Source organism: Leucoraja erinacea, chromosome 18, assembly GCF_028641065.1.
Source record: "Leucoraja erinacea ecotype New England chromosome 18, Leri_hhj_1, whole genome shotgun sequence".
Lineage (NCBI taxonomy): Eukaryota > Metazoa > Chordata > Chondrichthyes > Rajiformes > Rajidae > Leucoraja > Leucoraja erinaceus.
In genome coordinates, this window is record NC_073394.1 from 4802756 (window position 1) to 4826088 (window position 23333).

A 23333-nucleotide genomic window follows, 5' to 3' on the forward strand; every position below is an offset into this window, starting at 1 on the left:
AAGAATAAGGGGTAAGCCATTTAGAATGGAGACGAGGAAACACTTTTTTACCCAGAGAGTTGAGAATCTGTGGAATTATCTGCACCAGAAGGCAGTGGAGGCCAATTATGACAATAGACAATAGGTGCAGGAGTAGGCCATTTGGCCCTTTGAGCCAGCACCGCCATTCAATGTGATCATCCCCAATCAGTACCCCGTTCCTGCCTTCTCCCCATATCCCTTGACTCCGCTATTTTTAATAGCCCTATCTAGCTCTCTCTTGAAAGCATCCAGAGAATCTGCCTCCACTGCCCTCTGAGGCAGAGAATTCCACAGACTCGCCACTCTCTGTGAGAACAAGTGTTTCCCCGTCTCCGTTCTAAATGGCTTCCTCCTTATTCTTAAACTGTGGCCCCTGGTTCTGGATGCTCTGGGTGCTTTCAAGAGAGAGTAGATAGAGCTCTTAAAGTTAGCAGAGTCAAGGGATATGGGGAGAAAGCAGGAATGGGGTACTGATTGTGGATCAGCCATGATCACAGTGAATGGCGGTGCTGGCTCGAAGGGCCGACAAAGGATAACAAAAGACCACTTAGTCAAGCCAAAATGTTGTTAAGGACTGCTGCTCTTTACCTCAGTGCTGTTAGTGAGGTTAGGGAAGGGGAGACAGAATTGTCAATGACATGTCTGTTCACAGTCCTTCCATCAGCCAGTTTCAGCATCTGTGTAACTACCTGCCCCCTGCTGGTACTTTTACAAAGAACACCTTGTGATAGGCACAGAGCGTTGGGAGTAACTCTGCGGGTCAGGCAGCATCTGTGGAGAACATGGATAGGTGACGTTAGGGGTTGGGACCCTTCCCTTGGGAACGAATGAACAAGTGTTGCCAGAACCAACTTGTGTGCAATATTCGAGTGTCAGCTTTTATGAGCGATACACAACCTGCTTCTCTGAAGAAAATCACACAAGTAATGCTGGTGCGTGGATAAAAGCATCATTGTACGCTGCGAAAATCAAAGCAGCTGAACTCTGGCAGGGACTAGGAGTTGAATAATGTCCCCTGTGTGAACCTAGACAGTGAACACCAGCAGGCAAGGTGGCTAGAGACACAGTTAGGGGCAGCAGGGTGGCGCAGCGGTAGAGTTGCTGCCTTACAGCGCCAGAGACCCAGGTTTAATAGCCCTGCCCCACAGTGCGAGTTCATTCCAAGACCTGTCCCGAGTTTTAAAAATATCAAACTCGTGGCAAGCACGGAGAATGAACGTAGCGGGTACGTCGGAGCTCGGGGACGTCCCTTAGCGCTAACGGCAGTCACTCGGGAAGACTCGCTAACGGCAGGTACGCACGGGAAGACTCGTGAAGATTTTTCAACATGATGAAAAATGTCCACGAGAGCCCCGAGTACCGACGAGGGGCCATTACCGTAAATCTCCGAGTTCCAATCAGGGAAAACTCGGGAGAGCTCTTGGAATGAACTCGTACCGTGGGACAGGGGTTTAAGGATGCTGGGTGAAGAATTTGTACGTTCTCTCTGCGAATGCGTAAGTTTTCACCGAGAGTCCCACACTCCAAAGACGTTCAGTGTTGTAGGTTAATTGGCTTCTGTACATTGTCCCTAGTGTGTGGGATAGGATTTGTGTACAAGTGATCGCTGGTCGGCACGGACTCGATGGGCCGAAGGGCCTGCTTCCACGCTGTGTCTCTAAACCAAACTAAACAATTATTTTACAGCACGATAAGATGATAGACAATAGGTGCAGGAGCAGGCCATTTGGCCCTTCGAGTCAGTTGCCTGACCCGCTGAGTTACTCCAGCACTTTCTGCCTTTTTCTTTCTACCCTTCCAGGTTTTCTCACCCAAACTGTGGCACATAGAGACTGAAGATAGACACAAAACGCTGGAGTAGCTCAGCGGGACAGGCAGCAACTCTGGAGGGCAGGAATGGGTGACGTTTCGGGTCGAAACCCTTCTTCAGGCTGGGTAAAGGGAGTATTTTTCTTTGTTTAAGAGGGAACTGCAGATGCTGGAGAATCGAAGGTTACACAAAAAAGCTGGAGAAACTCAGCGGGTGCAGCAGCATCTATGGAGCGAAGGAAATAGGCAACGTTTCGGGCCGAAACCCTTGGGTTTCGGCCTGAAACGTTGCCCATTTCCTTCGCTCCATAGATGCTGCTGCACCCGCTGAGTTTCTCCAGCTTTTTCGAGTATTTTTCTTTACTTGAAGGAAGTTATGAGGCTGGATGTTTTAATATAACCAGCACCACAGTAGATGGATACACCTGACATTATTTTATTTAATGAGGAAATGTAAATTTGACAGCTGCTTGGTGGGGCTAGAATCATTGCTCTGGATTGTTAGTCCGAGCCTCCAGATTATTTGTCTGGTAATTTAATCTGTCTGCCAGTACCGAAAATAAGGATGAGTGCTCAACGCAGGGCGAGGTCGTGGTGATCAAATACTTCTCCATTGTAGACATGAGGAACTGCAGATGCTGGTTTACAAGAAAAGTGCTTGATCCGGCTCGAAGGGCCGAATGGCCTCCTCCTGCAGCTATTTTCTATGTTTCTATTAACTCCTGCACCTCCTGTTTTCCATCGTGTCTTCAAAGATGATCAGGATAAAAGGGGGAAGATTAACTAGGGGTCACAGTTTAAGGATAAGGGGGAAATCTTTTAGGACCGAGATGAGAAAAATATTTTTTACACAGAGAGTGGTGAATCTGTGGAATTCTCTGCCACAGAAGGTAGTTGAGGCCACAGTTCGTTGGCTATATTTAAGAGGGAGTTAGATGTGGCCCTTGTGGCTAAAGGGATCAGGGGGTATGGAGAGAAGGCAGGGATGGGATACTGAGTTGGATGATCAGCCATGATCATATTGAATGGCGGTGCAGGCTCGAAGGGCCGAATGGCCTACTCCTGCACCTATTTTCTATGTTTCTATGTAAGATATCCACCTGTGGTTTAGGAGGGGCGTCGTGCTGGCCGAGCTGCTGCCTCAAAGTGCCGGGTTCGATCCTGACCGCGGGTGCTGTCTGTGTGGAGTTTGCACGTTTTCCCCTGTGACTGCGTGGGATTCCTCCGGGTCCTCTGGTTTCCTCCAATTTTACAGTGCTAGTGTGCTTGGTCAAGTCAAGTCATGGCTGATCATTCACATTCAGTACCCCGTTCCTGCCTTCTCCCCGTATCCCCTGACTCTGCTATCTTTAAGAGCTCTATCTAACTCTCTCTTGAGTCAAGTCAAGTCAAGTTTATTTGTCACATACACATACGAGATGTGCAGTGAAATGAAAGTGGCAATGCTCGCGGACTTTTGTGCAAAAGACAAACAACAAAACAACCAAACAAATTATAAACACAATCATAACACACATATTCTTTTACATAATAAATAATGGAAGGAAAAACGTTCAGTAGAGTTAGTCCCTGATGAGATAGGCGTTTACAGTCCGAATTGCCTCTGGGAAGAAACTCCTTCTCAACCTCTCCGTTCTCACCGCATGGCAACGGAGGCGTTTGCCTGACCGTAGCAGCTGGAACAGTCCGTTGCAGGGGTGGAAGGGGTCTCTCATGATTTTATTTGGTGATCGCTCGTCAAAGAGGAATCAGTGGACTGTTTCCGTGCTGTATCTCTAAAGTCCAAACGCTAAAGTTAAGGGTTCCTTGAAAGAAACTCTTATCTATTAAGACTTAACTTTAAAGGAGTTCTTAACTTTGAACATCAGTCTGAAGAAGGGTCTCGACCCGAAACGTTGCCAATTCCTTTTCTCCATAGATGCTGCCTCATCCGCTGAGTTCCTCCAGCATTTTTGTCTATCTTCTTAACTTTGCAAGAACTTTCAAGGAGTTAAACTTTTGGGCAAGTTGGGCTGAAGGGCCTGTTTCCGTGCTGTATGATTCCATGACTCTCTAACTTGTATAGAAATTAACTCCAAATAGTCTCTTCCATTTGCCTTGTTCAAAAGGAGACTGTTGTAGACTGTAGACAAAAATGCTGGAGAAACTCAACTAGTTACCACCCCAGCGGTATGAAACATAGAAAATAGGTGCAGGAGTAGAGGCCATTCAGCCCTTCGAGCCTGCACCGCCATTCGATATGATCATGGCTGATCATCCTGCCTTCTCTCCATACCCCCTGATCCCTTTAGCTGCAAGGGCCACATCTAACCGTCTTAAATATAGCCAATGAACTGGCCTCAACTACCTTCATTGGCAGAGAATTCCACAGATTCATCACTCTCTGTGTAAAAAATGATTTTCTCATCTCAGTCCTAAAAGACTTTCCCTCTTATTCTTAAACTGTGACCCCTAGTTCTGGACTTCCCCAACATCGGGAATAATCTTCCTGCATCTAGCCTGTCCAACCCCTTAAGAATTTTCTAAGTTTCTATAAGATCCCCCCTCAATCTTCTGAATTCCAGGTTGTACAAGCCGAGTCTATCCAGTCTTTCTTCGTATGAAAGTCCTGCCATCCCAGGAATCAGTGTGGAATCAATGAACATTGACTTCTCCCATTTCAGGCAGTCCCTGCTTTCTCCCTCCTTCCCCTCCCCTTCCCAGCTCTCCCACATCCCACCGTCTCTGCCTCTTCCTTTCTTCTTCCCGCCCCCTCACCCACCCACCACAACGGTCTGAAGAAGGATCTCGACCCGAAACGTTGCCTATTTCCTTTGCTCAATAGATGTTGCCTCACCCGCTGAGTTTCGCCAGCATTTTTGTCTACCTTCTATGTTGTAGGCTGGTCACTGCATACGCAGTGACCAGTCCACAACATTGAAGGTAGACAAAAATGCAGACCCTTCAGTCTGAAGAAGGGTTTCGGCCCGAAACGTCGCCCATTTCCTTCGCTCCATAGATGCTGCTGCACCCACTGAGTTTCTCCAGCAATTTTGTGTGCCTGCTATTAAACATTGTATTGATCCTAGATAAATGGCAGAATATTATAACTGTTGAAATATTGAGTTACGTATTAGGTTATTGCACCGGCAACAAGCACTCCCCTGTGCAGATCAACGCGGTTAATCGCAGAGTTAAATTGGCATTACACGTCTCGTTCTTCCCTCCAGTGCCTCTCTGACCTTTATCACGAACTGCATGAGCCGCTATACAGCCCACGGAGGATATTGGCAATTTAGCAGCAATCAACGTTAAAACCGGGGCTGCTTTGTACTGCCAGAGACCTCCTCAAAACAGCACATTAAAACCACTCGCTTCACAAAGGGAACTGGGCCGAGAGAAGAGAGAGAGAGCATGAAATCCACTTCACACAGGAAGCCAGCCTCAGGCGGTGTAAAGGCACACACCGGGCGGGTGGGACCCCCTTGTCCTTTCAACCAACACGAGCACACGGAGGCGCAGCGGTAGAGTTGCTGCCTCGTAGCGCCAGAGACCCGGGTTCGATCCCCACGATGTGGGCAGGTGGGACTAAGGGAAAAAAAGTTGTTCGGCACGGACTTGTAGGGCCGAGATGGCCTGTTTCCATGCTGTAATTGTTATATGGTTACACGATGTCAGGACTTTCATATGAAGAAAGACTGCTGGAGTAGCTCAGCGGGTCAGGCAGCATCTCTGGACAAAAGGAATCAGTAACTTTTTCGTTTGGAACCCTTCTTCAGACCGGAGAAGACTGAAGTCTGAAGAAAGGTCTTGACCCGAAACGTCACCTATTCCTTCTCTCCAGAGATGCTGCCTGACCTGTTGAGTTTAGTTTAGAGATACAGCACGGAAACACCGAGTCCACATCGACCAGCGATCCCCGCACACAAACACAAGCCTTCACACACGAAGGACAATTTACATTTATACCAAGTATACAAATCCAAGCCAATTAACCTACCAACCTGTACAAGGTAGACAAAAGTGCTGGAGAAACTCAGCGGGTGCGGCAGCATCTATGGAGCGAAGGAAAAAGGCAACGTTTCGGGCCGAAGCCCTTCTTCAGCCTACAAACCTGCACGTCTTCGGAGTGTGGGAGGAAACCGAAGATCTCGGAAAAAACCCACGCGGTCACGGGGAGAACGTACAAACTCCGTGCGGGCAGCACGCCTGGTCGGGATCGAACCCGGGTCTCTGGCGCTGCAGGAACTGTAAGGCAGCAACTCTACTGCTGAGCCACCGTGACTGCCCCACTTCAGCACTCCAGCGTTACCCCAGCATTTTGTGTCTGTCTTCAATCTAAACCTCAACTAGAGTTAGATGAAGTGAAGCCGAAATTAAGTACAGCAAGTCACAGAATAATTCATCGCTTATCCAAATGCTAAAACAGCACCATATTTCTCTTGATGGTGTGAAAGGCCATTGTTCTCACTGTTAGTCTGCGGCTACTCACTCAGCACCACAGAACACGGTAGGGTGCGTACGGATCTTTGGTCAGACCAATCCCATCCATCAACAGCTATTTCCTTGACAGAGGCAAGAAGTGCTTAATTAAAAATCTTTAGGAATGACTGAATGCGGAAAGAAAACTTCACAGTACAGTATTCTTGCTTTAATCTATCCATCAACAACAATGGTTCAACAATGGTTGTAGTTTAGAGGTACAGCATGGAAACAGGCCCTTCGGCCCATCGAGTCCATGCCGACCATCGATCACCTGTACACACATTCTATCCTGCACACTAGGGACAATTTACAGAAGGGAGTGCAGAGTAGGTTCACCAGGTTAATCCCCTGGATGAGTATGGAGCAGCTGGGCTTGTACACTCTGGGGTTTAGAAGGATGAGAGGGTATCTTATTGAAACATATAAGATTATTAAGGGTTTGGACACGCAAGAGGCAGGAAACATGTTCCCGATGTTGGGGGAGTCCTGAACCAGGCGACACAGTATAAGAATAAGGGGTAAGCCATTTAGAACGGAGACGAGGAAACACTTTTTCACAGAGATTTGTGAGTCTGTGGAATTCTCTGCCTCAGAGGGCGGTGGAGGCGGGTTATCTGGATACTTTCAAAAGAGAGCTAGATAGGGCTCTTAAAAATAGCGGAGTCAGGGGATATTTGGAGAAGGCAGGAACGGGGTACTGATTGGGGATGATCAGCCTTGATCACATTGAATGGCGGTGCTGGCTCGAAGAGCCGAATGGCCTACTCCTGCACCAATTGTCTATTGTCTAAGCCAATTAACCTACCGACACGCTAAGTTTTGGAATGTGGTAAGAAACGAGAGAACCCGAAGTAAACCCATGCGGTCTCAGGGAGAACGTGCCTACTCCGTACAGACAGCACACCTGGTTAGGATCGCAATGCATTTCACCCGAGCTATATTGAAGGCAGAGGGGCAATAACGAAACAGCATAAGAAGGAAGTGCAGATGCTGGTTTAAACCGAAGACAGACTTTTTTGTATGGTGCAGTAACTCAGCGGGGCAGGCAGCATCTCTGGAGAGACGGAATGGGTGAAGTTTCGGGTTGAGACCCTTCTCTCAGAAGCACAAACCAAAAGGGAGATAACTATGTGAAGGTCAAACTATTGTTTTCTGGAATACAGAAGTTCATGGAGGGCAAAAACTGCAAGATATTGGAACTATTGTGGACAGCTACAATCTCAAAATGTGGCACAGTAAATATTTGATATATGTTCCTGTGAATAACTTCATCATTTCAAATGTAGAAACACAATAAGAAAAGTGTATTTAGATTAAAATCCAGTGATTATTCTGCATTATGTGCACAGAAAGACATATTAGCATGGACAACACCAACTCTGCCCTGTTTAAAATCAGACGCATGCCCAAAGAATCACCAAATTAACATTTTGTGACCTTAAGGATTCGTTCTATCTGCTTGACATTTGACTTCCTTACAGTGCAGAGATGTGGAGAAATGTCACATTTAATGCTGGCACTCAGAGAGCTGTGAATTGCAATCTCCCGCAGAATTACATATCTCAGGTATTTCAGCTGTTAGTGGTTCACTTAATATTCCAATGGGATCACATCTATTACAGGGAAAGCCAGAATGGAATGTCCTGCACAACTCGGACTTTATTCCGTGGCGTGCAGGGAGCTAAGGGGTTAACTAATGGGAGGTTTAGTTTAGATATTTAGCATGGAAACAGGCCCTTCGGCCCACCGAGTCCGTACCCACCATCACACGGGTTCTATGTGATCTCACTTCAATCTTTACACACTGGAGGCAATTTGCGGAGAGCAATACACCTGCAAATCCTCACGTCTTTGGGATGTGGGAGGAAACCCAAGCTGCCACTGGGAAGAACGCGCAAACTCCCCACAGGCAGCACCCGGGGTCAGGATCGAACCCGGGTCTCTACAGAGTCTTTTACCCACCATGAGTGAATCAAGAACCAGGATACAAAGGATAAAGTGGGGGGAGAAAGATTTAATTGGAACCTGAGGGGCAACTTTTGCGCTCATCTGGAGAAAGCCCACGCGGTCACAGGGAGAACGCTAAAACTGCGTACAGACAAGCACCCGAAGTCAGGACCGAACCCGGGTCTCTGGTGCTGTGAGGCAGCAGCTCTACCAGCTGTGCCACTGTTCCGCCCTTAAGAAGATTCTGTCCGCATCTAAAGGCAGTAATGACTGATTCATGCATCTATTATTAACTGAACCACGGCCAAGATCCAATTATAAAACCATTTTACACCTCGGAAAATCTAATGACCTTACATTTAGAAAGAAATTTCCATCCACTCAACCTTCTGGCTGAAAACATGAATCAGCCAAAGCCGCGCGCGGTCTCCAGTGGGGAAGAGCCGATCCTGGACTGACTCTGGACTCTGGTCCCGACCAGGGGGGATATGGAGGAGGGCTGGCCAAATGTTGTGCCTTCCGCCACAGTGATGAATGCTGTGGCGGATGTTTGTGTTACATTTTTATTGTGTGTTGTGTGTTCTTGATCATTGTACCGCTGCTGGCGAATAACGCTGATTGTATTGAAACTATTTATTTTGACAGGGTAAAGGGCCTGTCCCACTTGGCGATTTTTTCGGCGACTGCCGGCATCATTGACTGAAGTATCAGGTCACCGCAAAATTCGCCCGGTGTTATTTCAAGTGTCGCAACAATTTTTTGTCGCCGCTGGATTTTGAAATGTTCAAAATCTTATGGCGACCCTGATATGACGCTGGCAGTCGCCGAAACAAAATCGCCAGGTGGGACTGGCCCTTAACACATTCTTCCCATTTATCATATGGCTCCGAGGCATCTCGTGATCTATTTACCGATCAACTGACATAAATCCTTCACTTCCCAGTGGACCGTCATGTTCTCAGATGCCCATCAATATTAAGCCACCGATGACGAGACTGCTTTATCTCATTAAAACCAAAGGATGATGTGCAAATATTCCACTCGTCTGTCAGGAGGAATACTGCTGACTTTGGAAGGGGTGACGTTTAAGAAGGAACTGCAGACGCTGAAAAAAAATCGACGGTAGACAAATATGTGGAGAGGTGGAATATTGCGTTGGGGGACCAGCTCTCATGTGAAGCTGGGACCCAACGGGGCCCACTTAGTCTAATATATATGTATATATACACGTATATGTGAGTGAGCAGGAAAGAACGGCTGATGTTGGTTTAAACTGAAGATAGACACAAAATGCTGGAGTACCTCAGCGGGTCAGGCGAGAAGGAATGGGTGACGTTTCGGGTCGAGACCCTTCTTCAGACTGATGTCAGGGGAGAGGGCGGGACAAAGATAGTAGTCGGGAAGGAGAATTAAAGTGTTTGGCAATCGGGAGATCAGGTAGGTTCGGGCGGACTGATATATATATACACACATTGAAGTATTTTTTTCTCGTTTATTACATTTACAGTGTACTATGTTTACATATTCTGTTGTGCTGCTGCAAGAAAGAATGTCATTTTTCTATCTGGGACATGTGACTATAAAACACTCCACTCCCTTAAGGTAAACATAGAAACATAGAAAATAGGTGCAGGAGTAGGCCATTCGGCCCTTCGAGCCTGCACCGCCATTCAATATGATCATGGCTGATCATCCAACTCAGGTAGACAAAAGTGTTGGGGCAACTCAGCGGGTGAGGCAGCATCTATGGAGCGAAGAAAATAGGCAACGTTTCGGGCCGAAACCCTAAGGGTTTCGGCCCGAAACGTTGCCTATTTCCTTTTGTCTGCCTACGATTTTCCAGCATCTGCAAGTTCCTTCTTAAACATTTTGTCCACTCTTTTAACCCTTCCTCAGATGGCGACAATGGGCTAAGACAGACGACAGATGGCGCAATGGGCTAAGTGTTCGGCTGGCGACCGGAAGGTAGCCGGTTCGAATCCCGCTTGGAGTGCATACTGTCGTTGTGTCCTTGCGGCAAGACACTTCACCCACCTTTGCCTGTGTGTAAATGTAATGTAATTATGTGAAGCACTTTGGGGTCAATGCAAGTTGACTAAAAATGTGCTATATAAATAGGATTATTTTTATTTATTATTCCTCAGATTTTCTTCAGAGTAAAACTCGAGCAGTTTGACTGGATGGGTGGAATTTGCAAGACATTGGTTTCTCCGCACGCTACCTCCCTCTGCTGGCCTGAGTGAGATGGCGGCCTCTTCGGTGAAATGTCACTGTTGCGAAACTCCCAGACCTTCCCTACGTTCAACATGGGTCATGGAAAATAATTGCTTTGTAACAAGCCTCAGCAGGTAAGACTAAACTCCCGAACAATGTAGTCATTGCATTAAAAAAAAGACCCAGTCCATTACATTCTCACAAATAGGGGGTGGCGCAGTTGGTAGAGCTGCTGCCTCACAGCGCTGGGGAGCTAGGTTCAATTCTGACCTTGGGTCCTGCCTGTGTGGAGTTTGCACGTTCTCTCTGTGACCTCCCACGTCATTTCCTCCCACGTCAAGTGACTTGGTTTCTGTAACTTTGTGTGTAATGTGATAATGGGGTAACATAGAACTATGGGTGCTGTCTGTACGGAGTTTGCATGTTCTCCCCGTTCCCTGCGTGGATTTTCTCTAAGCTCTTCGGTTTCTTCCCACGCTCCAAAGACGTACAGGTTTGTAGGTTAATTGTTCAAGAAGGAACTGCAGATGCTGGAAGATCGAAGGTACACAAAATTGCTGGAGAAACTCAGCGGGTGCAGCAGCGTCTATGGAGCGAAGGAAATAGGCGGTCCCTAGTGTGTGTAGGGTAGTGTTAGTGCGCGGGGGTCGCTGGTTGGCACCGACTCGTTGGGCTGAAAGGCCTTTCACAGCGCTGTATCTCGAAACTAGAGTACAGGTGATCATTGGCCAGCATGGACTGCGTGGGCCGAAGGGCCTGTTTCCACGCTGTATCTCTAAGTTAAATCCTTTTCTTAAAATGCAACATCATTTATTTCTCCCAGGAAGCCTGCAGAACCTTTTGACTTCTTCTTAAAGTTAGGTGCTGGGGATTCTTTGGAGACTTTAATCAAATATCTGTAATTTTGACATCTGCCCTAACATTGGATTTTTGCAAACTATTTAGCGGCAGAAATATCAAACCCATGTTCATTGCTGTCGGGGCGTTAAATTCCTTGCAGAATTAACCTTTATTGAAAAACGGGGATTCCCCTCATCCTTCTAAACTCCAGCGAGTCCAGGCCCAGACAACATCAAACGTTCTTCATAGGTTACCCCGACATCCATGTTATAAAACCTCTTCTGGACCCACTCTAACACCAGCACATCTGGGGTCCAAACCTGCTGGCACTATTTGAGATGCCGTCTGACCAGTGCCTTATATCGTCTGAGCATTACAAAGCTGCGTAGCGACACCTGGTGGTGGCTTTGGTTAGTCAAACCCTCGGATTGGCTGCACCGATCATTTGGGTGCGGGGGGGGTGAGTTTCGCCCGCTTTTTACCGAGTTGTATCAGTCTTGCCCCGCACCTGTGGCAGTAGCATCGTGTTTTTGGCTGTCTTATGCCCCTGTCCCACTTAGGAAACCTGAACGGAAACCTCTGGAGACTTTGCGCCCCACCCAAGGTTTCCGCGCGGTTCCCGGAGGTTGCAGGTGGTTGCCGGAGGTTGCAGGTGGTGGAAGCAGGTAGCGAGACTGACAAAAACCTCCGGGAACCGCACGGAAACCTTGGGTGGGGCGCAAAGTCTCCAGAGGTTTCCGTTCAGGTTTCCTAAGTGGGACAGGGGCATTACTGACCAGAGTTAACTCGTTGTTTTACCGTCGCAAAATAAAGCAAATTAAATTCACTCGCTGTCTTGACTCACCAAAGCGGTGTGAATTTACCAGATTGTCTGCAATGACAAAGATTTTTGCTGTACCCAGGTACAGGTGACAATAAAGTATCATTAAGTCATTGAGCATTGCATTTACCTTCCTTTAGCCCCTGTTGCACTTCCCCGAGTTACTCACGAACTCTCCCGAGTTTTCCCCTTGATTTGAACTCGGAGAATTATGGTAATAGCCGTTCGTTGGTATTTTTTTAACTCGTGTTGAATAAACGTCCCGACTTACCTGATGCCCCGAGTTCCTACGGCTGGCATTACGAGCCGCTACGAAACATCCACGGACTCCATCGAGCTCGCTACCGACATTGCCCGACATTCCCCGAGTTCGAATCGGGGGGAAAACTCGGGAGAGTTCGTGAGTAACTCGGGAAAGTAGGAGTGGGGCTTTACTTCCGACTCAACCTGCAAAATGAACCGTTTGCCTTCCACTCGAGAAGCCAGTGATGAATGTACATACCTTTCTCATTGCTTGCCGATGGGTTGTGGCCAGACTTGGACTTGTCGAAGGTGTTAAAGCTTTGACTGCGCCGGTTGTTGTTGGCACTGGAGGACACACGAGTCTTGGTCTCACTGCCTGCAGTTGACAATCTCGTGGTGGGAGCTGGAAGCCTGAAGCCGAACAGACACAAGAGGAGAGCACCAATCAAACTGAAAGTCACACAGACAAGTTCCCAAAGACTCAAGTCCACCAACAACACGCATCCAAGATGGCGCCCAAGTCCACAGACATGGACCTACAATCATGGATTACAATCGCTACAATCTTCTTTAACGCTCTACTCCTACAGCAGCAATTCTTACTTAATCTTGCTATAAACATTATTCCCTTTACGCTGTCCATGAGGAACGTTCATAGCACCAGGCATCCCTGTATTCCAAAAGCAGTGATACTATGAGTCTTCGTATAAACACTGAGCGACAACAGTCATTCACTTTCTCCTGCAGGTAGACACAAAATGCTGGAATAACTCAGCATCTCTGGAGAGAAGGAATGGGCGACATTTCGGGTTTCGGGACGAGACATTGTCTATTTCCTTCGCTCCATAGATGCGGCCTCACCCGCTGAGCTTCTCCAGCCTGTAACTTTCCCTGCATGGGTTGCTCCCAGGTATTGGTGAAAATATGACAAATAATTTATTTTTTAGCGCAGAATATATTTAAATACAGACAATTTGTATCTGCAAATGGACAATATGTCTCCATTAAACATCGACGTGACATGTACTGAAACACCAATTTGAAAGGATTACAATCAGGATTAATAATCTTGGTTGTGCAAAAGTAAGTAAGTAAGTAAGTTTATTGGCCAAGTATTCACATACAAGGAATTTGCCTTGGTGCTCCGCCCACAAGTAACAACATGACATACAGTGACAGTTACGAATGACTCAGAAAACACTAAACATTAATAATAATAAAACATTAATGATAAAACACCATTGATCAAGCATATGGTGAGCCAACAAAATACCAGATCAAAGGGAGGCTACAGATTTTTGGCTGTTGAGTAGAGCAACTACTCGTGGATAAAAACTGTTTTTTATGTCTGGCTGTGGCAGCTTTGACTGTCCAAAGTCGCCTTCCAGAGGGAAGTGATTCAAAGAGTTTGTGGCCAGGGTGAGAGGGGTCAGGGATGATCTTGCCCGCTCGCTTCCTGCTCCCGATAATTCAGGCCCAAAACTGCATGCTCCTGATAATGCAGGTTGAAGCCCTGCTGTAAAACACTGACTCTTCAAGCTATTCAGAAAGAGAAGTATAATAACAGATGGTTGCGATCTCCAATACACAGTAAATTATTAAAGCTAATTCACGACCTCTGCCAAGTTTGCCCTTGACTCATACTCGCAGCATGGTCGTCACGAGGTCGTCACGAGGTCGTAGGTACTCGTGGCATCACGTAGGTCGGAGCATTTTTTCAACACGACGAAAAATGTCCACGAGAAAAAAAGGTTGTGAATTAGGTGGTGAAAGTGGGACAGGCCCTTAAACCTTCTGGTGAAAAACGAATGCAGCCAGAGATGAGGGGGCGTTGTTAACTGTTTTAAATCTTTTTCAATTAAATATCCGTTTTCAATTTTTAAAAACCCAAGAATGCAATGATTAAATGATTTTCAAAATGTTGCTCCCTTACAAGGGCGAGCAAGATATTTTGCGACAGTGTTTTATTGCTGTCTGCAGCTCAAAGAAAAGTTGTACGCAGAGCGAGCATCAAACGCTACCACACCAAGGCACAAAGAAAATACAGTTCAAGTCCCAATAATGAAACATTTCTGCAGATTTATCTTAAACATAGCCGAGTCAGGGGATATGGGGAGAAGGCAGGAACGGGGTGCTGATTGGGGATGATCAGCCATGATCACATTGAATGGCGGTGCTGGCTCGAAGGGCCGAATGGCCTATTCTTGCACCTATTATCTATTTACCAATTTTGTATTCCATGAGCAAATTAACTAATTGCACAGCTTAATGTTCGACTTCAGGTAATAACTGCCGTTGGAGAGGGGCCAGAGGAGGTTTACGAGAATTATCCCAGAATGATTGGGTTCAATAGGATTAGCATATGGCGGCACTGGGCCTGTACTCACTCGAGTTTAGAAGGATGAGGTGGGTGGGGACGTCATTGAAACATACAGAAGAGTGAAAGGCTTGGATAGAGATGAATGTGGAGAGGATGTTTCCACTAGTGGGAGAGTCTAGGAGCAGTGGATGGAGATGAGGAGGTTTCTTTAGTCAGAGGGTGGTGAATCTGTGGAATTAATTGCCACAGGTGGCTGTGGAGGCCAAGTCAATGGATGTTTTGAGGCCGAGATTGACAGACACTTGGTAATAAGTAAGGGTGTCAGGGTTTAAGGGGAGCTGGCAGAAGTATTTGGGTTGTAAGGGAAAGATAGATTGACCATGATTGAATGGCGGAGAAGATTCGATGGGCAGAATGGCCTAATTCTACTCCTAGAAATGAACTTGTGAAATGTAAAAGTGGGGACCAATGAGTTAAGAGGTAAAAACGGACCCAAAGTGCAGGACTAACTCAGCAGGTTAGGCTGCATCTCTGGAGAACATGGGTTGGTGATGTTTCAGGTCGAGACCCTTCTTCAGACACAATTAATGAGTTAAGAGGTGGTCCTTTGGGTCAACTACCAGCAAGGGTCACCAACAATTCTTCAACAGAATCAGGTAAAATTATCAGCGGCAGTGATAAACATATCCCACACATATCAAACAATCGAAGACTTAGTTAATACAAAAACATTGGTTGCTGAAACCAATAAGCGCTGAAACAGAAGCAAAATCCTGCAGATGCTGCAAATCTGAAATGAAATGCGGGAAATAGTTTGCAAGCTCGGCATCATCTGTGGGAACAGGGTTAACATTTCTGTGATGTTTGGTGCAAAGATCCTATAGCGGAGCAAGATAGACCACTCCCTCTAAATGCAATGGGCTGACGTGTAGTACGCAACGGAGCGGAACGTGGGCCTTTTGTTCATCCATTTCAGTAACCGGACCCGACTCGCAGTGTAATCAACGTTGCGGGGGAACAGTTTGTGTTAATAAATTATAATTCTGAAAATGAGGAGACGATTTTTTATCAAAGAACTTTTATTTTTACGAGGATGTTTCCGTAACCGGCTCCCGTCTCCGCACTAGTATCTTTGCTCCGCTACGGGATCTTTGGTGCGGAGACGGAAGCCGGTTACGGAAATGGGGCTGAAAATCACCCATGAATCTGACCCATGACCCTTACTACGTCTTTTTCGTCGAGTGGACCATCTTGCTCGCTATAGGGTCTGTGGTTTGGTGGACCGTGTTGGGTGCTCCTGCTGTGCAGCGCCACCTGTTGCACGGGAGGAGCAACAGGTCCTCCCACCCCACACAGTCAACCATATATCAGGTCGACACTTTTGTATCCCAAACGTTAATTCTGTTCCTCCCATCGCAAGTGCTGCCCATCTTGCTGAGTAGATGCAAGGTTTCTGCCTTCGTCTTGGCAAGCACTGCGGGCTAAGCTGTTCAGCAAGCTTGCAAAATGCCTGGCCATGCAGTCGGCACTAAAATATTGTTTTAAAAGCGACCAGTTGGGCTATAAACAAGCAAGAACAGCTGACCTAGAGGTCTTTCTCTGAGTGGGCGTATTTCTTGTGCTTTTGCTTTGGAATGGTAACCTGGATGACACACTGTACGACAGAGAAGAAGAAAGGAAAAATGTGATCATGAATAAAGGATAGAGCATGATAGCACAGAATCAGCAGAGAACATGCAATATGAATGTCTATAGAACCAAAGTTCCAATCTCCACTAAACTTGCCCCGAAGCTGTGAAGAAAGTTCTAACTGGATCCAAATACTATAACATTAGTAAGTACAATTCTCGACTTTGTTTGACAAAGTAGTCTTTCCATTAGCAAAGAAGGAAGGACGCACAGTGGCACAGCGGTGGAGTTCCTGCCATTGATCAGGGTTCGATCCTGACTGTGAGCATTTTGTGGCAAGCATCTCTAGAGAACATGGATACGATGTGGACATGATCCGCACTTGCATCTTTTGTTTTAGGTATATTTATCTTGGATTACTCAAATATAATTTTTCCATATAACAATTTACAGCATGGAAGACAGGCCATCTCGGCCCTTCAGGTCCGTGCCGAACACTTATTTTCCCCTAGTCCCCTATTCCCATAAGTGTGACTTCAAATGGACTTTAATATTTCTGAAATAAAGCTCAAGAAATTGATATCTAGGGGCAGAAAGGTAACGGTGCAATGAAGATAAACCTCCCTGAGGTAAAAGACGTGTGGAATATTTCACATGAAGGAGCAGTGGAAGTATAGAATGTTAGAACTTTTCACAGAACAATGGATAATTGTTTTTGGAAGATGAATGATTTAAAAGCTGCCAGGTAACTAATGCGATATATACGATCAGTAAAGACATGTAAATAATTCTGTAAGGCACAGCATGGAAACAGGCCCTTCGGCCCACCGACTCCATGCCGGCCATCGACCACCCATTCAAACTAGTTTTATGTTGTCCCGCTTTCTCAGGCACTCCCAACGCAGTGGGGGCGATGTTACACAGGGCCAATTATCCTACCAACCCCCCCGCACGTCTTAGGGATGTGGGGAGGAAACCGGAGCACCCGGAGGAAACACACGCAATCACAGGGAGAGCGTGCAAACTCCCCACAGACAGCAGCCGAGGTGAAGACTGAATCGGGGTCACTGGCTCTGTGAGGCAGCGGCTGTCCCAGATGTGTCACCGCGAGGTCCTATCTCCAAACAGGTGTGGACGCTGACACAGAAAAGCAAGTGTGCTTTAAAATCAATCTCGTGAATCTCCTGGCAAATTTTGGTCTCCAAATCTGAGGAAGGACATTCTTGCCATAGAGGGAGTGCAGAGAAGGTTCACCAGAGTGATTCCTGGGATGTCAGGACTGTCTTATGAAGAAAGACTGGATAGACTTGGTTTATACTCTCTAGAATTTAGGAGATTGAGAGGGGATCTTATAGAAACTTACAAAATTCTTAAGGGGTTGGACAGGCTAGATGCAGGAAGATTGCTCCCGATGTTGGGGGAAGTCCAGAACAAGGGGTCACAGCTTAAGGATAAGGGGGAAATCCTTTAAAACCGAGATGAGAAGAACTTTTTTCACACAGAGAGTGGTGAATCTCTGGAACTCTCTGCCACAGAGGGTAGTCGAGGCCAGTTCATTGGCTATATTTAAGAGTTAGATGTGGCCCTTGTGGCTAAGGGGATCAGAGGGTATGGAGAGAAGGCAGGTACGGGATACTGAGTTGGATGATCAGCCATGATCATATTGAATGGCGGTGCAGGCTCGAAGGGCCGAATGGCCTACTCCTGCACCTAATTTCTATGTTTCTAAATGACCAAAGGGCCAGTTGTGCAAGAGGTGGTTCAATGGCAACTAGGTATTACATATATCAAGTTTCAATGCATGAGTTCATAAATGATTGGAGCAGAATTAGGCCATTCGGCCCATCAAGTCTATCCTACCATTCAATCATGGCCGATCTATCTCTCCCTCGTAACCCCGTTCTCTTTCTTTCACCTCATCATCCCTGACGCCCGCACTAATCAAGAATCTGTCAATCTTTGCCTTAGAAATATCCATTGACTGGGCCTCCACAGCCACCTGTGGCGGTAAATTCCACAGATTCACCATCCGTCTGACTAAAGAAATTCCTCCTCATCTCCTTCCTAAAGGAAGGTAGACAAAAATGCTGGAGAATCTCAGCGGGTGAGGCAGCATCTATGGAGTGAAGGAATAGGTGACGTTTCGGGTCGAGACCCTTTTTCAGACTGATGTGGGGGTTGGGGGGAGGGAAGAAGAAAGGAAGAGGCGGAGACAGTGGGCTGTGGGAGAGCTGGGAAGGGGAGGGGAAGGAGGGAGAAAGCAGGGACTACCTGAAATTGGAGGTCAATGTTCATACCGCAGGGGTGTACACTACCCAAGCGAAATATGAGGTGCTGCTCCTCCAATTTGCAGTGGGCATCTGCAGTTCTTTCATAAACAATACATCCTAAAGGATTGTTCTTTTATTCTGAAGCTATGGCCTCTGGTCCCAGACTCTCCCACTAGTTACAGCACCAGAGACCCTGACTACGGGAGCTGTCCATACGGAGTTTGTACGTTCTCCCCATGACCACGTGAGATTTCCCCGGATGATCCGGTTTCTTCACACACGCCAATGACGTGCAGGTTTATAGGTTAATTGGCTTCGGTAAAATAGTAAATTGTCCCTTGTATGCATACGATAATGCCAGTGTGCGGAGATCAATGGTCGGCACGGACTCGGTGGGCCGAAGGGCCTGTTTCTGCTCTGTATGTCTACACTAAATTAAACTAAATCTTGTCCGCAAGGGGGCCCTGTTCTTATGCTCTGCTGTTCTGTGTTCTGAAACCAGGGGAAAAAGAAAATAATTTTAAAAGAACGACTTTTGAGAAAATGAACCGCAAGTTTCATTTGGATAGACTCGGCTTGTACTCGCTAGAATTTAGAAGATTGAGGGGGGATCTTATAGAAACTTACAAAATTCTTAAGGGGTTGGACAGGCTAGATGCAGGAAGATTGTTCCCGATGTTGGGGAAGTCCAGAACAAGGGGTCACACAGTTTAAGGATAAAGGGGAAATCTTTTAGGACCGAGATGAGAAAACAAATTCACACAGAGAGTGGTGAATCTCTGGAATTCTCTGCCACAGAAGGCAGTTGAGGCCACAGTTCATTGGCTATATTCAAGAGGGAGTTAGATGTGGCCCTTGTGGCTAAAGGGATCAGGGGGTATGGAGAGAAGGCAGTTACAGGATACTGAGTTGGATGATCAGCTATGATCATATTGAATGGCCGAATGGCCTACTCCTGCACCTATTTTCTATGTTTCTGTGTTTCTAAGTTCAATGGTTCAATATTATCATGTGTACAGACTTAGTGAAATTATTTTTTTGCATGCAGTTCAGTATAGTATGGCCAAACCATGCCAATTCAGTAAAGTTGATCCATACAGACCAGCAGGTCTTGCTTAGGTGCCAAGTTTAATCTTAAGCACCCTAATCAATAAGAGGTATCTCTCTTCCTCAATCTATTCACTGGATGTATTCATAGATACATAGAGAGATACACAGAAAATAGATGCCATTTGGCCCTGCACCGCCATTCATCGTGATCATGGCTGATCATCCACAATCAGTAACCCGTGCGTGCCTTCTCCCCATATCCCTTGATTCCGCTAGTCCCAAGAACTCTATCAAACTCTCTTTTAAATTCATCCAGTGAATTGGCCTCAAGAGAGTCTGAAGAAGGGTTTCGGCCCGAAACGTTGCCTATTTCCTTCGCTCCATAGATGCTGCTGCACCCGCTGAGGAAGGACATTCCTTCTAATCTGAGGAAGGACATTCTTCAGGCGGGAGGAAGAAAGGAAGAGGCGGAGACAGTGGGCTGTGGAAGAGCTGGGAAGGGGAGGGGAAAGTGGGAGAAAGCTGGATGCTGGAATCTGGAGCATCTCCTAGAGAAACTCGAAGTTAGACAAAAATGCTGGAGAAACTCAGCGGGTGCAGCAGCATCTATGGAGTGAAGGAAATAGGGCAACGTTTCGGGCCGAAACCCTAAAGGAAATAGGCAACGTTTCGGGCCGAAACCCTGAAGGAAATAGGCAACGTTTCGGGCCGAAACCCTTCCGGGTTTTCGGCCCGAAACGTGGCCTATTTCCTTTGCTCCATAGATGCTGCTGCACCTGCTGAGTTTCTCCAGCTTTTTTGTGTACCTTGGCCTTAAGAGAGAGTTGGATGTAGCTCTTGCAGCTAACGGAATCAAGGGATATAGGGAGAAGGCAGGAACAAGCTACTGAGTTTTTGGATGATCAGCCATGATCATATTGAATGGCGGTGCTGGATCGAAGGGCCGAATAGCGTACTCCTGCACCTATTTTCTATGTTTCTATGTCTATGTGTCTATGTGCCTGCTTTTTCAAAAGCTGCCACTGGAGTTTAATAACACTGGATGTTATTAATGAACCGTGACCACAAGAATCGATAAAGATCCAAAATCTCTGTGTGTGAAATGTTACTTGGGTCAAACATGAACTCTTTGTGCTCACAGGGTTCTGAATTGCTGCTTCCAAGGTGACATAAAACCAGGCCAAGGAGTTAAATAATATTATATTGAGAATATGACCCCCTCACACAACTAGATTGCATAAATTAAACCACTAGGGCACAGTGGGGCAGCGGTAGAGTTGCTGCCTTACAGCGCCAGAGACCCGCGTTCAATCCTGACTACGGGTGCTGTCTGTGTGGAGTTCGCACGTTCTCCCTGCGACCGCGTTGGTTTTCTCCGGGTGCTCCAGTTTCGCAAAGGCGTGTGGGATTGTAGGTTAATTGGCCTCTGCGAATTGCTCCGAATATGGGTGAGAAAGTGGGATAACAGAACTAGTGTGAACGGGTTCACTTCAGAATCCTCATGGACTGGGTGGGCCAAAGGGCATGTCTCCATTCTGTATCTCCAAATTAAGCTAAACTACACTAAGACAGACACAAAAAGCTGGAGTAACTCAGCGGGCCAGGCAGCATCTCTAGAGAGAGGGAATGGGTGACGTTTCGGGTCGAGACCCTTCTGCGGAGCCGAAAACGTCACCCATTCCTTCTCTCCAGAGATGCTGCCCGTCCCGCTGAGTTACTCCAGCATTTTGTGTTTATCTTCGATTTAAATCAGCATCTGCAGTTCTTTTCTCAACTAAACCAAGCAAAAACCATTAATTTGGATCTGACCTTGTTCCACTTTAATCAGGCAGCTTCAAAAAATAATAAGCATAAATATTTGAGTGTTACAATTGAACTTTGCTTCATTAACAAAGGAGGAATAGGATCGGCAAAAGCAAATGTGGAGGAAACCGGTTATTTTTGTTCATTTGGAGGATGTGGGCATTATTGTCTAAGCCAGTAGTTCATCCCAGACCAACCATGAGAAGATGGTAGAAACAGGGAACTGCAGATGCTGCCTTAAAAAAGAAGACACAAAGTGCTGGAGTAACTCAGCAGGTCAGGCAGCATCTCTGGGGGATGTAGGTAGGCGATGTTTTGGGTCGGGACCTTACCTCCGTCACCTGTCCATGTGCTCCTGAGATGCTGCCCGGCCCATTGAGTCCTCTCGTGTCACTCTGAAGCCTGCATCTTCAACTTTATAAAACTTCTTCCCGATGGTGGGGGAGTCCAGAACCAGGGGCCACAGTTTAAAAATATTTAAGCCATTTAGAACGGAGACGAGGAAACACTTTTTCTCACAGAGAGTGGTGAGTCTGTGGAATTCTCTGCCTCAGAGGGCGGTGGAGGCAGGTTCTCTGGCTGCTTTCAAGAGAGAGCTAGATAGGGCTCTTAAAGATAGCGGAGTCAGGGGATATGGGGAGAAGGCAGGAACGGGGTACTGATTGGGGATGATCAGCAATGATCACATTGAATGGCCGTGCTGGCTCGAAGGGCTGAATGGCCTACTGGTGCACCTATTGTCTATTGTCTAGAACTTTTTTCACACAGGTGAATTTCTGGACCTCTCTGCCACAGAGGGTAGTTGAGGCCAGTTCATTGGCTATATTTAAGAGGGAGTTAGATGTGGCCCTTGTGGCTAAGGGGATCAGGGGGTATGGAGAGAAGGCAGGTACGGGATACTGAGTTGGATGATCAGCCATGATCATATTGAATGGCGGTGCAGGCTCGAAGGGCCGAATGGCCTACTGCTGCACCTATTGTCTATTGTCTATTCTTGCCACGGTGGAAGGGATTCATCGATGAGATCGCTACACCTGCTACAAATTCATCCCCACGTTTTGAATTGCTCAAATTCTTTCCCCAATCTTTTAAGCTCTGTTCCGTTTAGTTGAGAGATATATCATGGGAACAGGCTTTCCAGCGCACCGAGTCCTCGCAGACCATCGATCACCCCATCACACCAATTCTACGCAATCCACTGTCTCCACCACTGCCTGCCCAATTTACAAAGGGCCAATTAACCTACAAATTGGCACAATTTGGGAATTTAGGAGGAAAACTGGAGGATCAGAGGGAGAACGTGCAAACTCCGTGAAGGCAGCACCCGGCTAATTGGGTTTTGTAAAGTTGTAAATTGTCCCTTGTGTGTAGGATTGTGCTAGTGTCTGTGTACTCACTGGTCAGGTCCGGACTAGGTGGGCCGAAGGGCCTGTTTCCATGCTGTAACTCTAGAGTCTAGATTTCTAAATCCATTCGGCCCATCAAGTCTACACCACCATTCAATCAAGGCTGATCTATCTTTCCCTCTACACTCAGTGGGACAAGTAGCATCGCCCGAGACCATGGATAGACGAGGTTTCGGGTCGAGACCCTTCTTGTGTTCTTTTGCTTCTTAACCAGCCTCTGCATTTCTTTGCTTCTACAGCCAGGAAACCCCTCGTGAGATGGACACAAACAGCTGGAGTAACTCAGCGGGACAGGCAGCATCTCTGGAGAAAAGGAATAGGTGATGTTTCTGGTCAAGACCCTTCTTCAGACTGAGAGTCAGGGGAGAGGGAAATGAGAGATATGAAGATGTACAAAGAACTCTCCTGACTGAAGAAGGGCTTTGGTCCAAAATGTTACCTATTCCTTTTCTCCAGAGATGCTGCCTGACCCCCCGAGTTACTCCAGCATTTTGCGT

At 46.8% G+C, this 23333-nt stretch overlaps 1 protein-coding gene across 1 annotated transcript in view; it reads right to left on the minus strand.

The window, feature by feature from the left end:
• nav2a (neuron navigator 2a) overlaps positions 1-23333 on the minus strand; it is a 572427-nt gene that overhangs the window by 214984 nt on the left and 334110 nt on the right. The window contains 1 exon segment of the mRNA XM_055649181.1: positions 12618-12769. Coding sequence (XP_055505156.1) covers positions 12618-12769 — 152 coding nt within the window.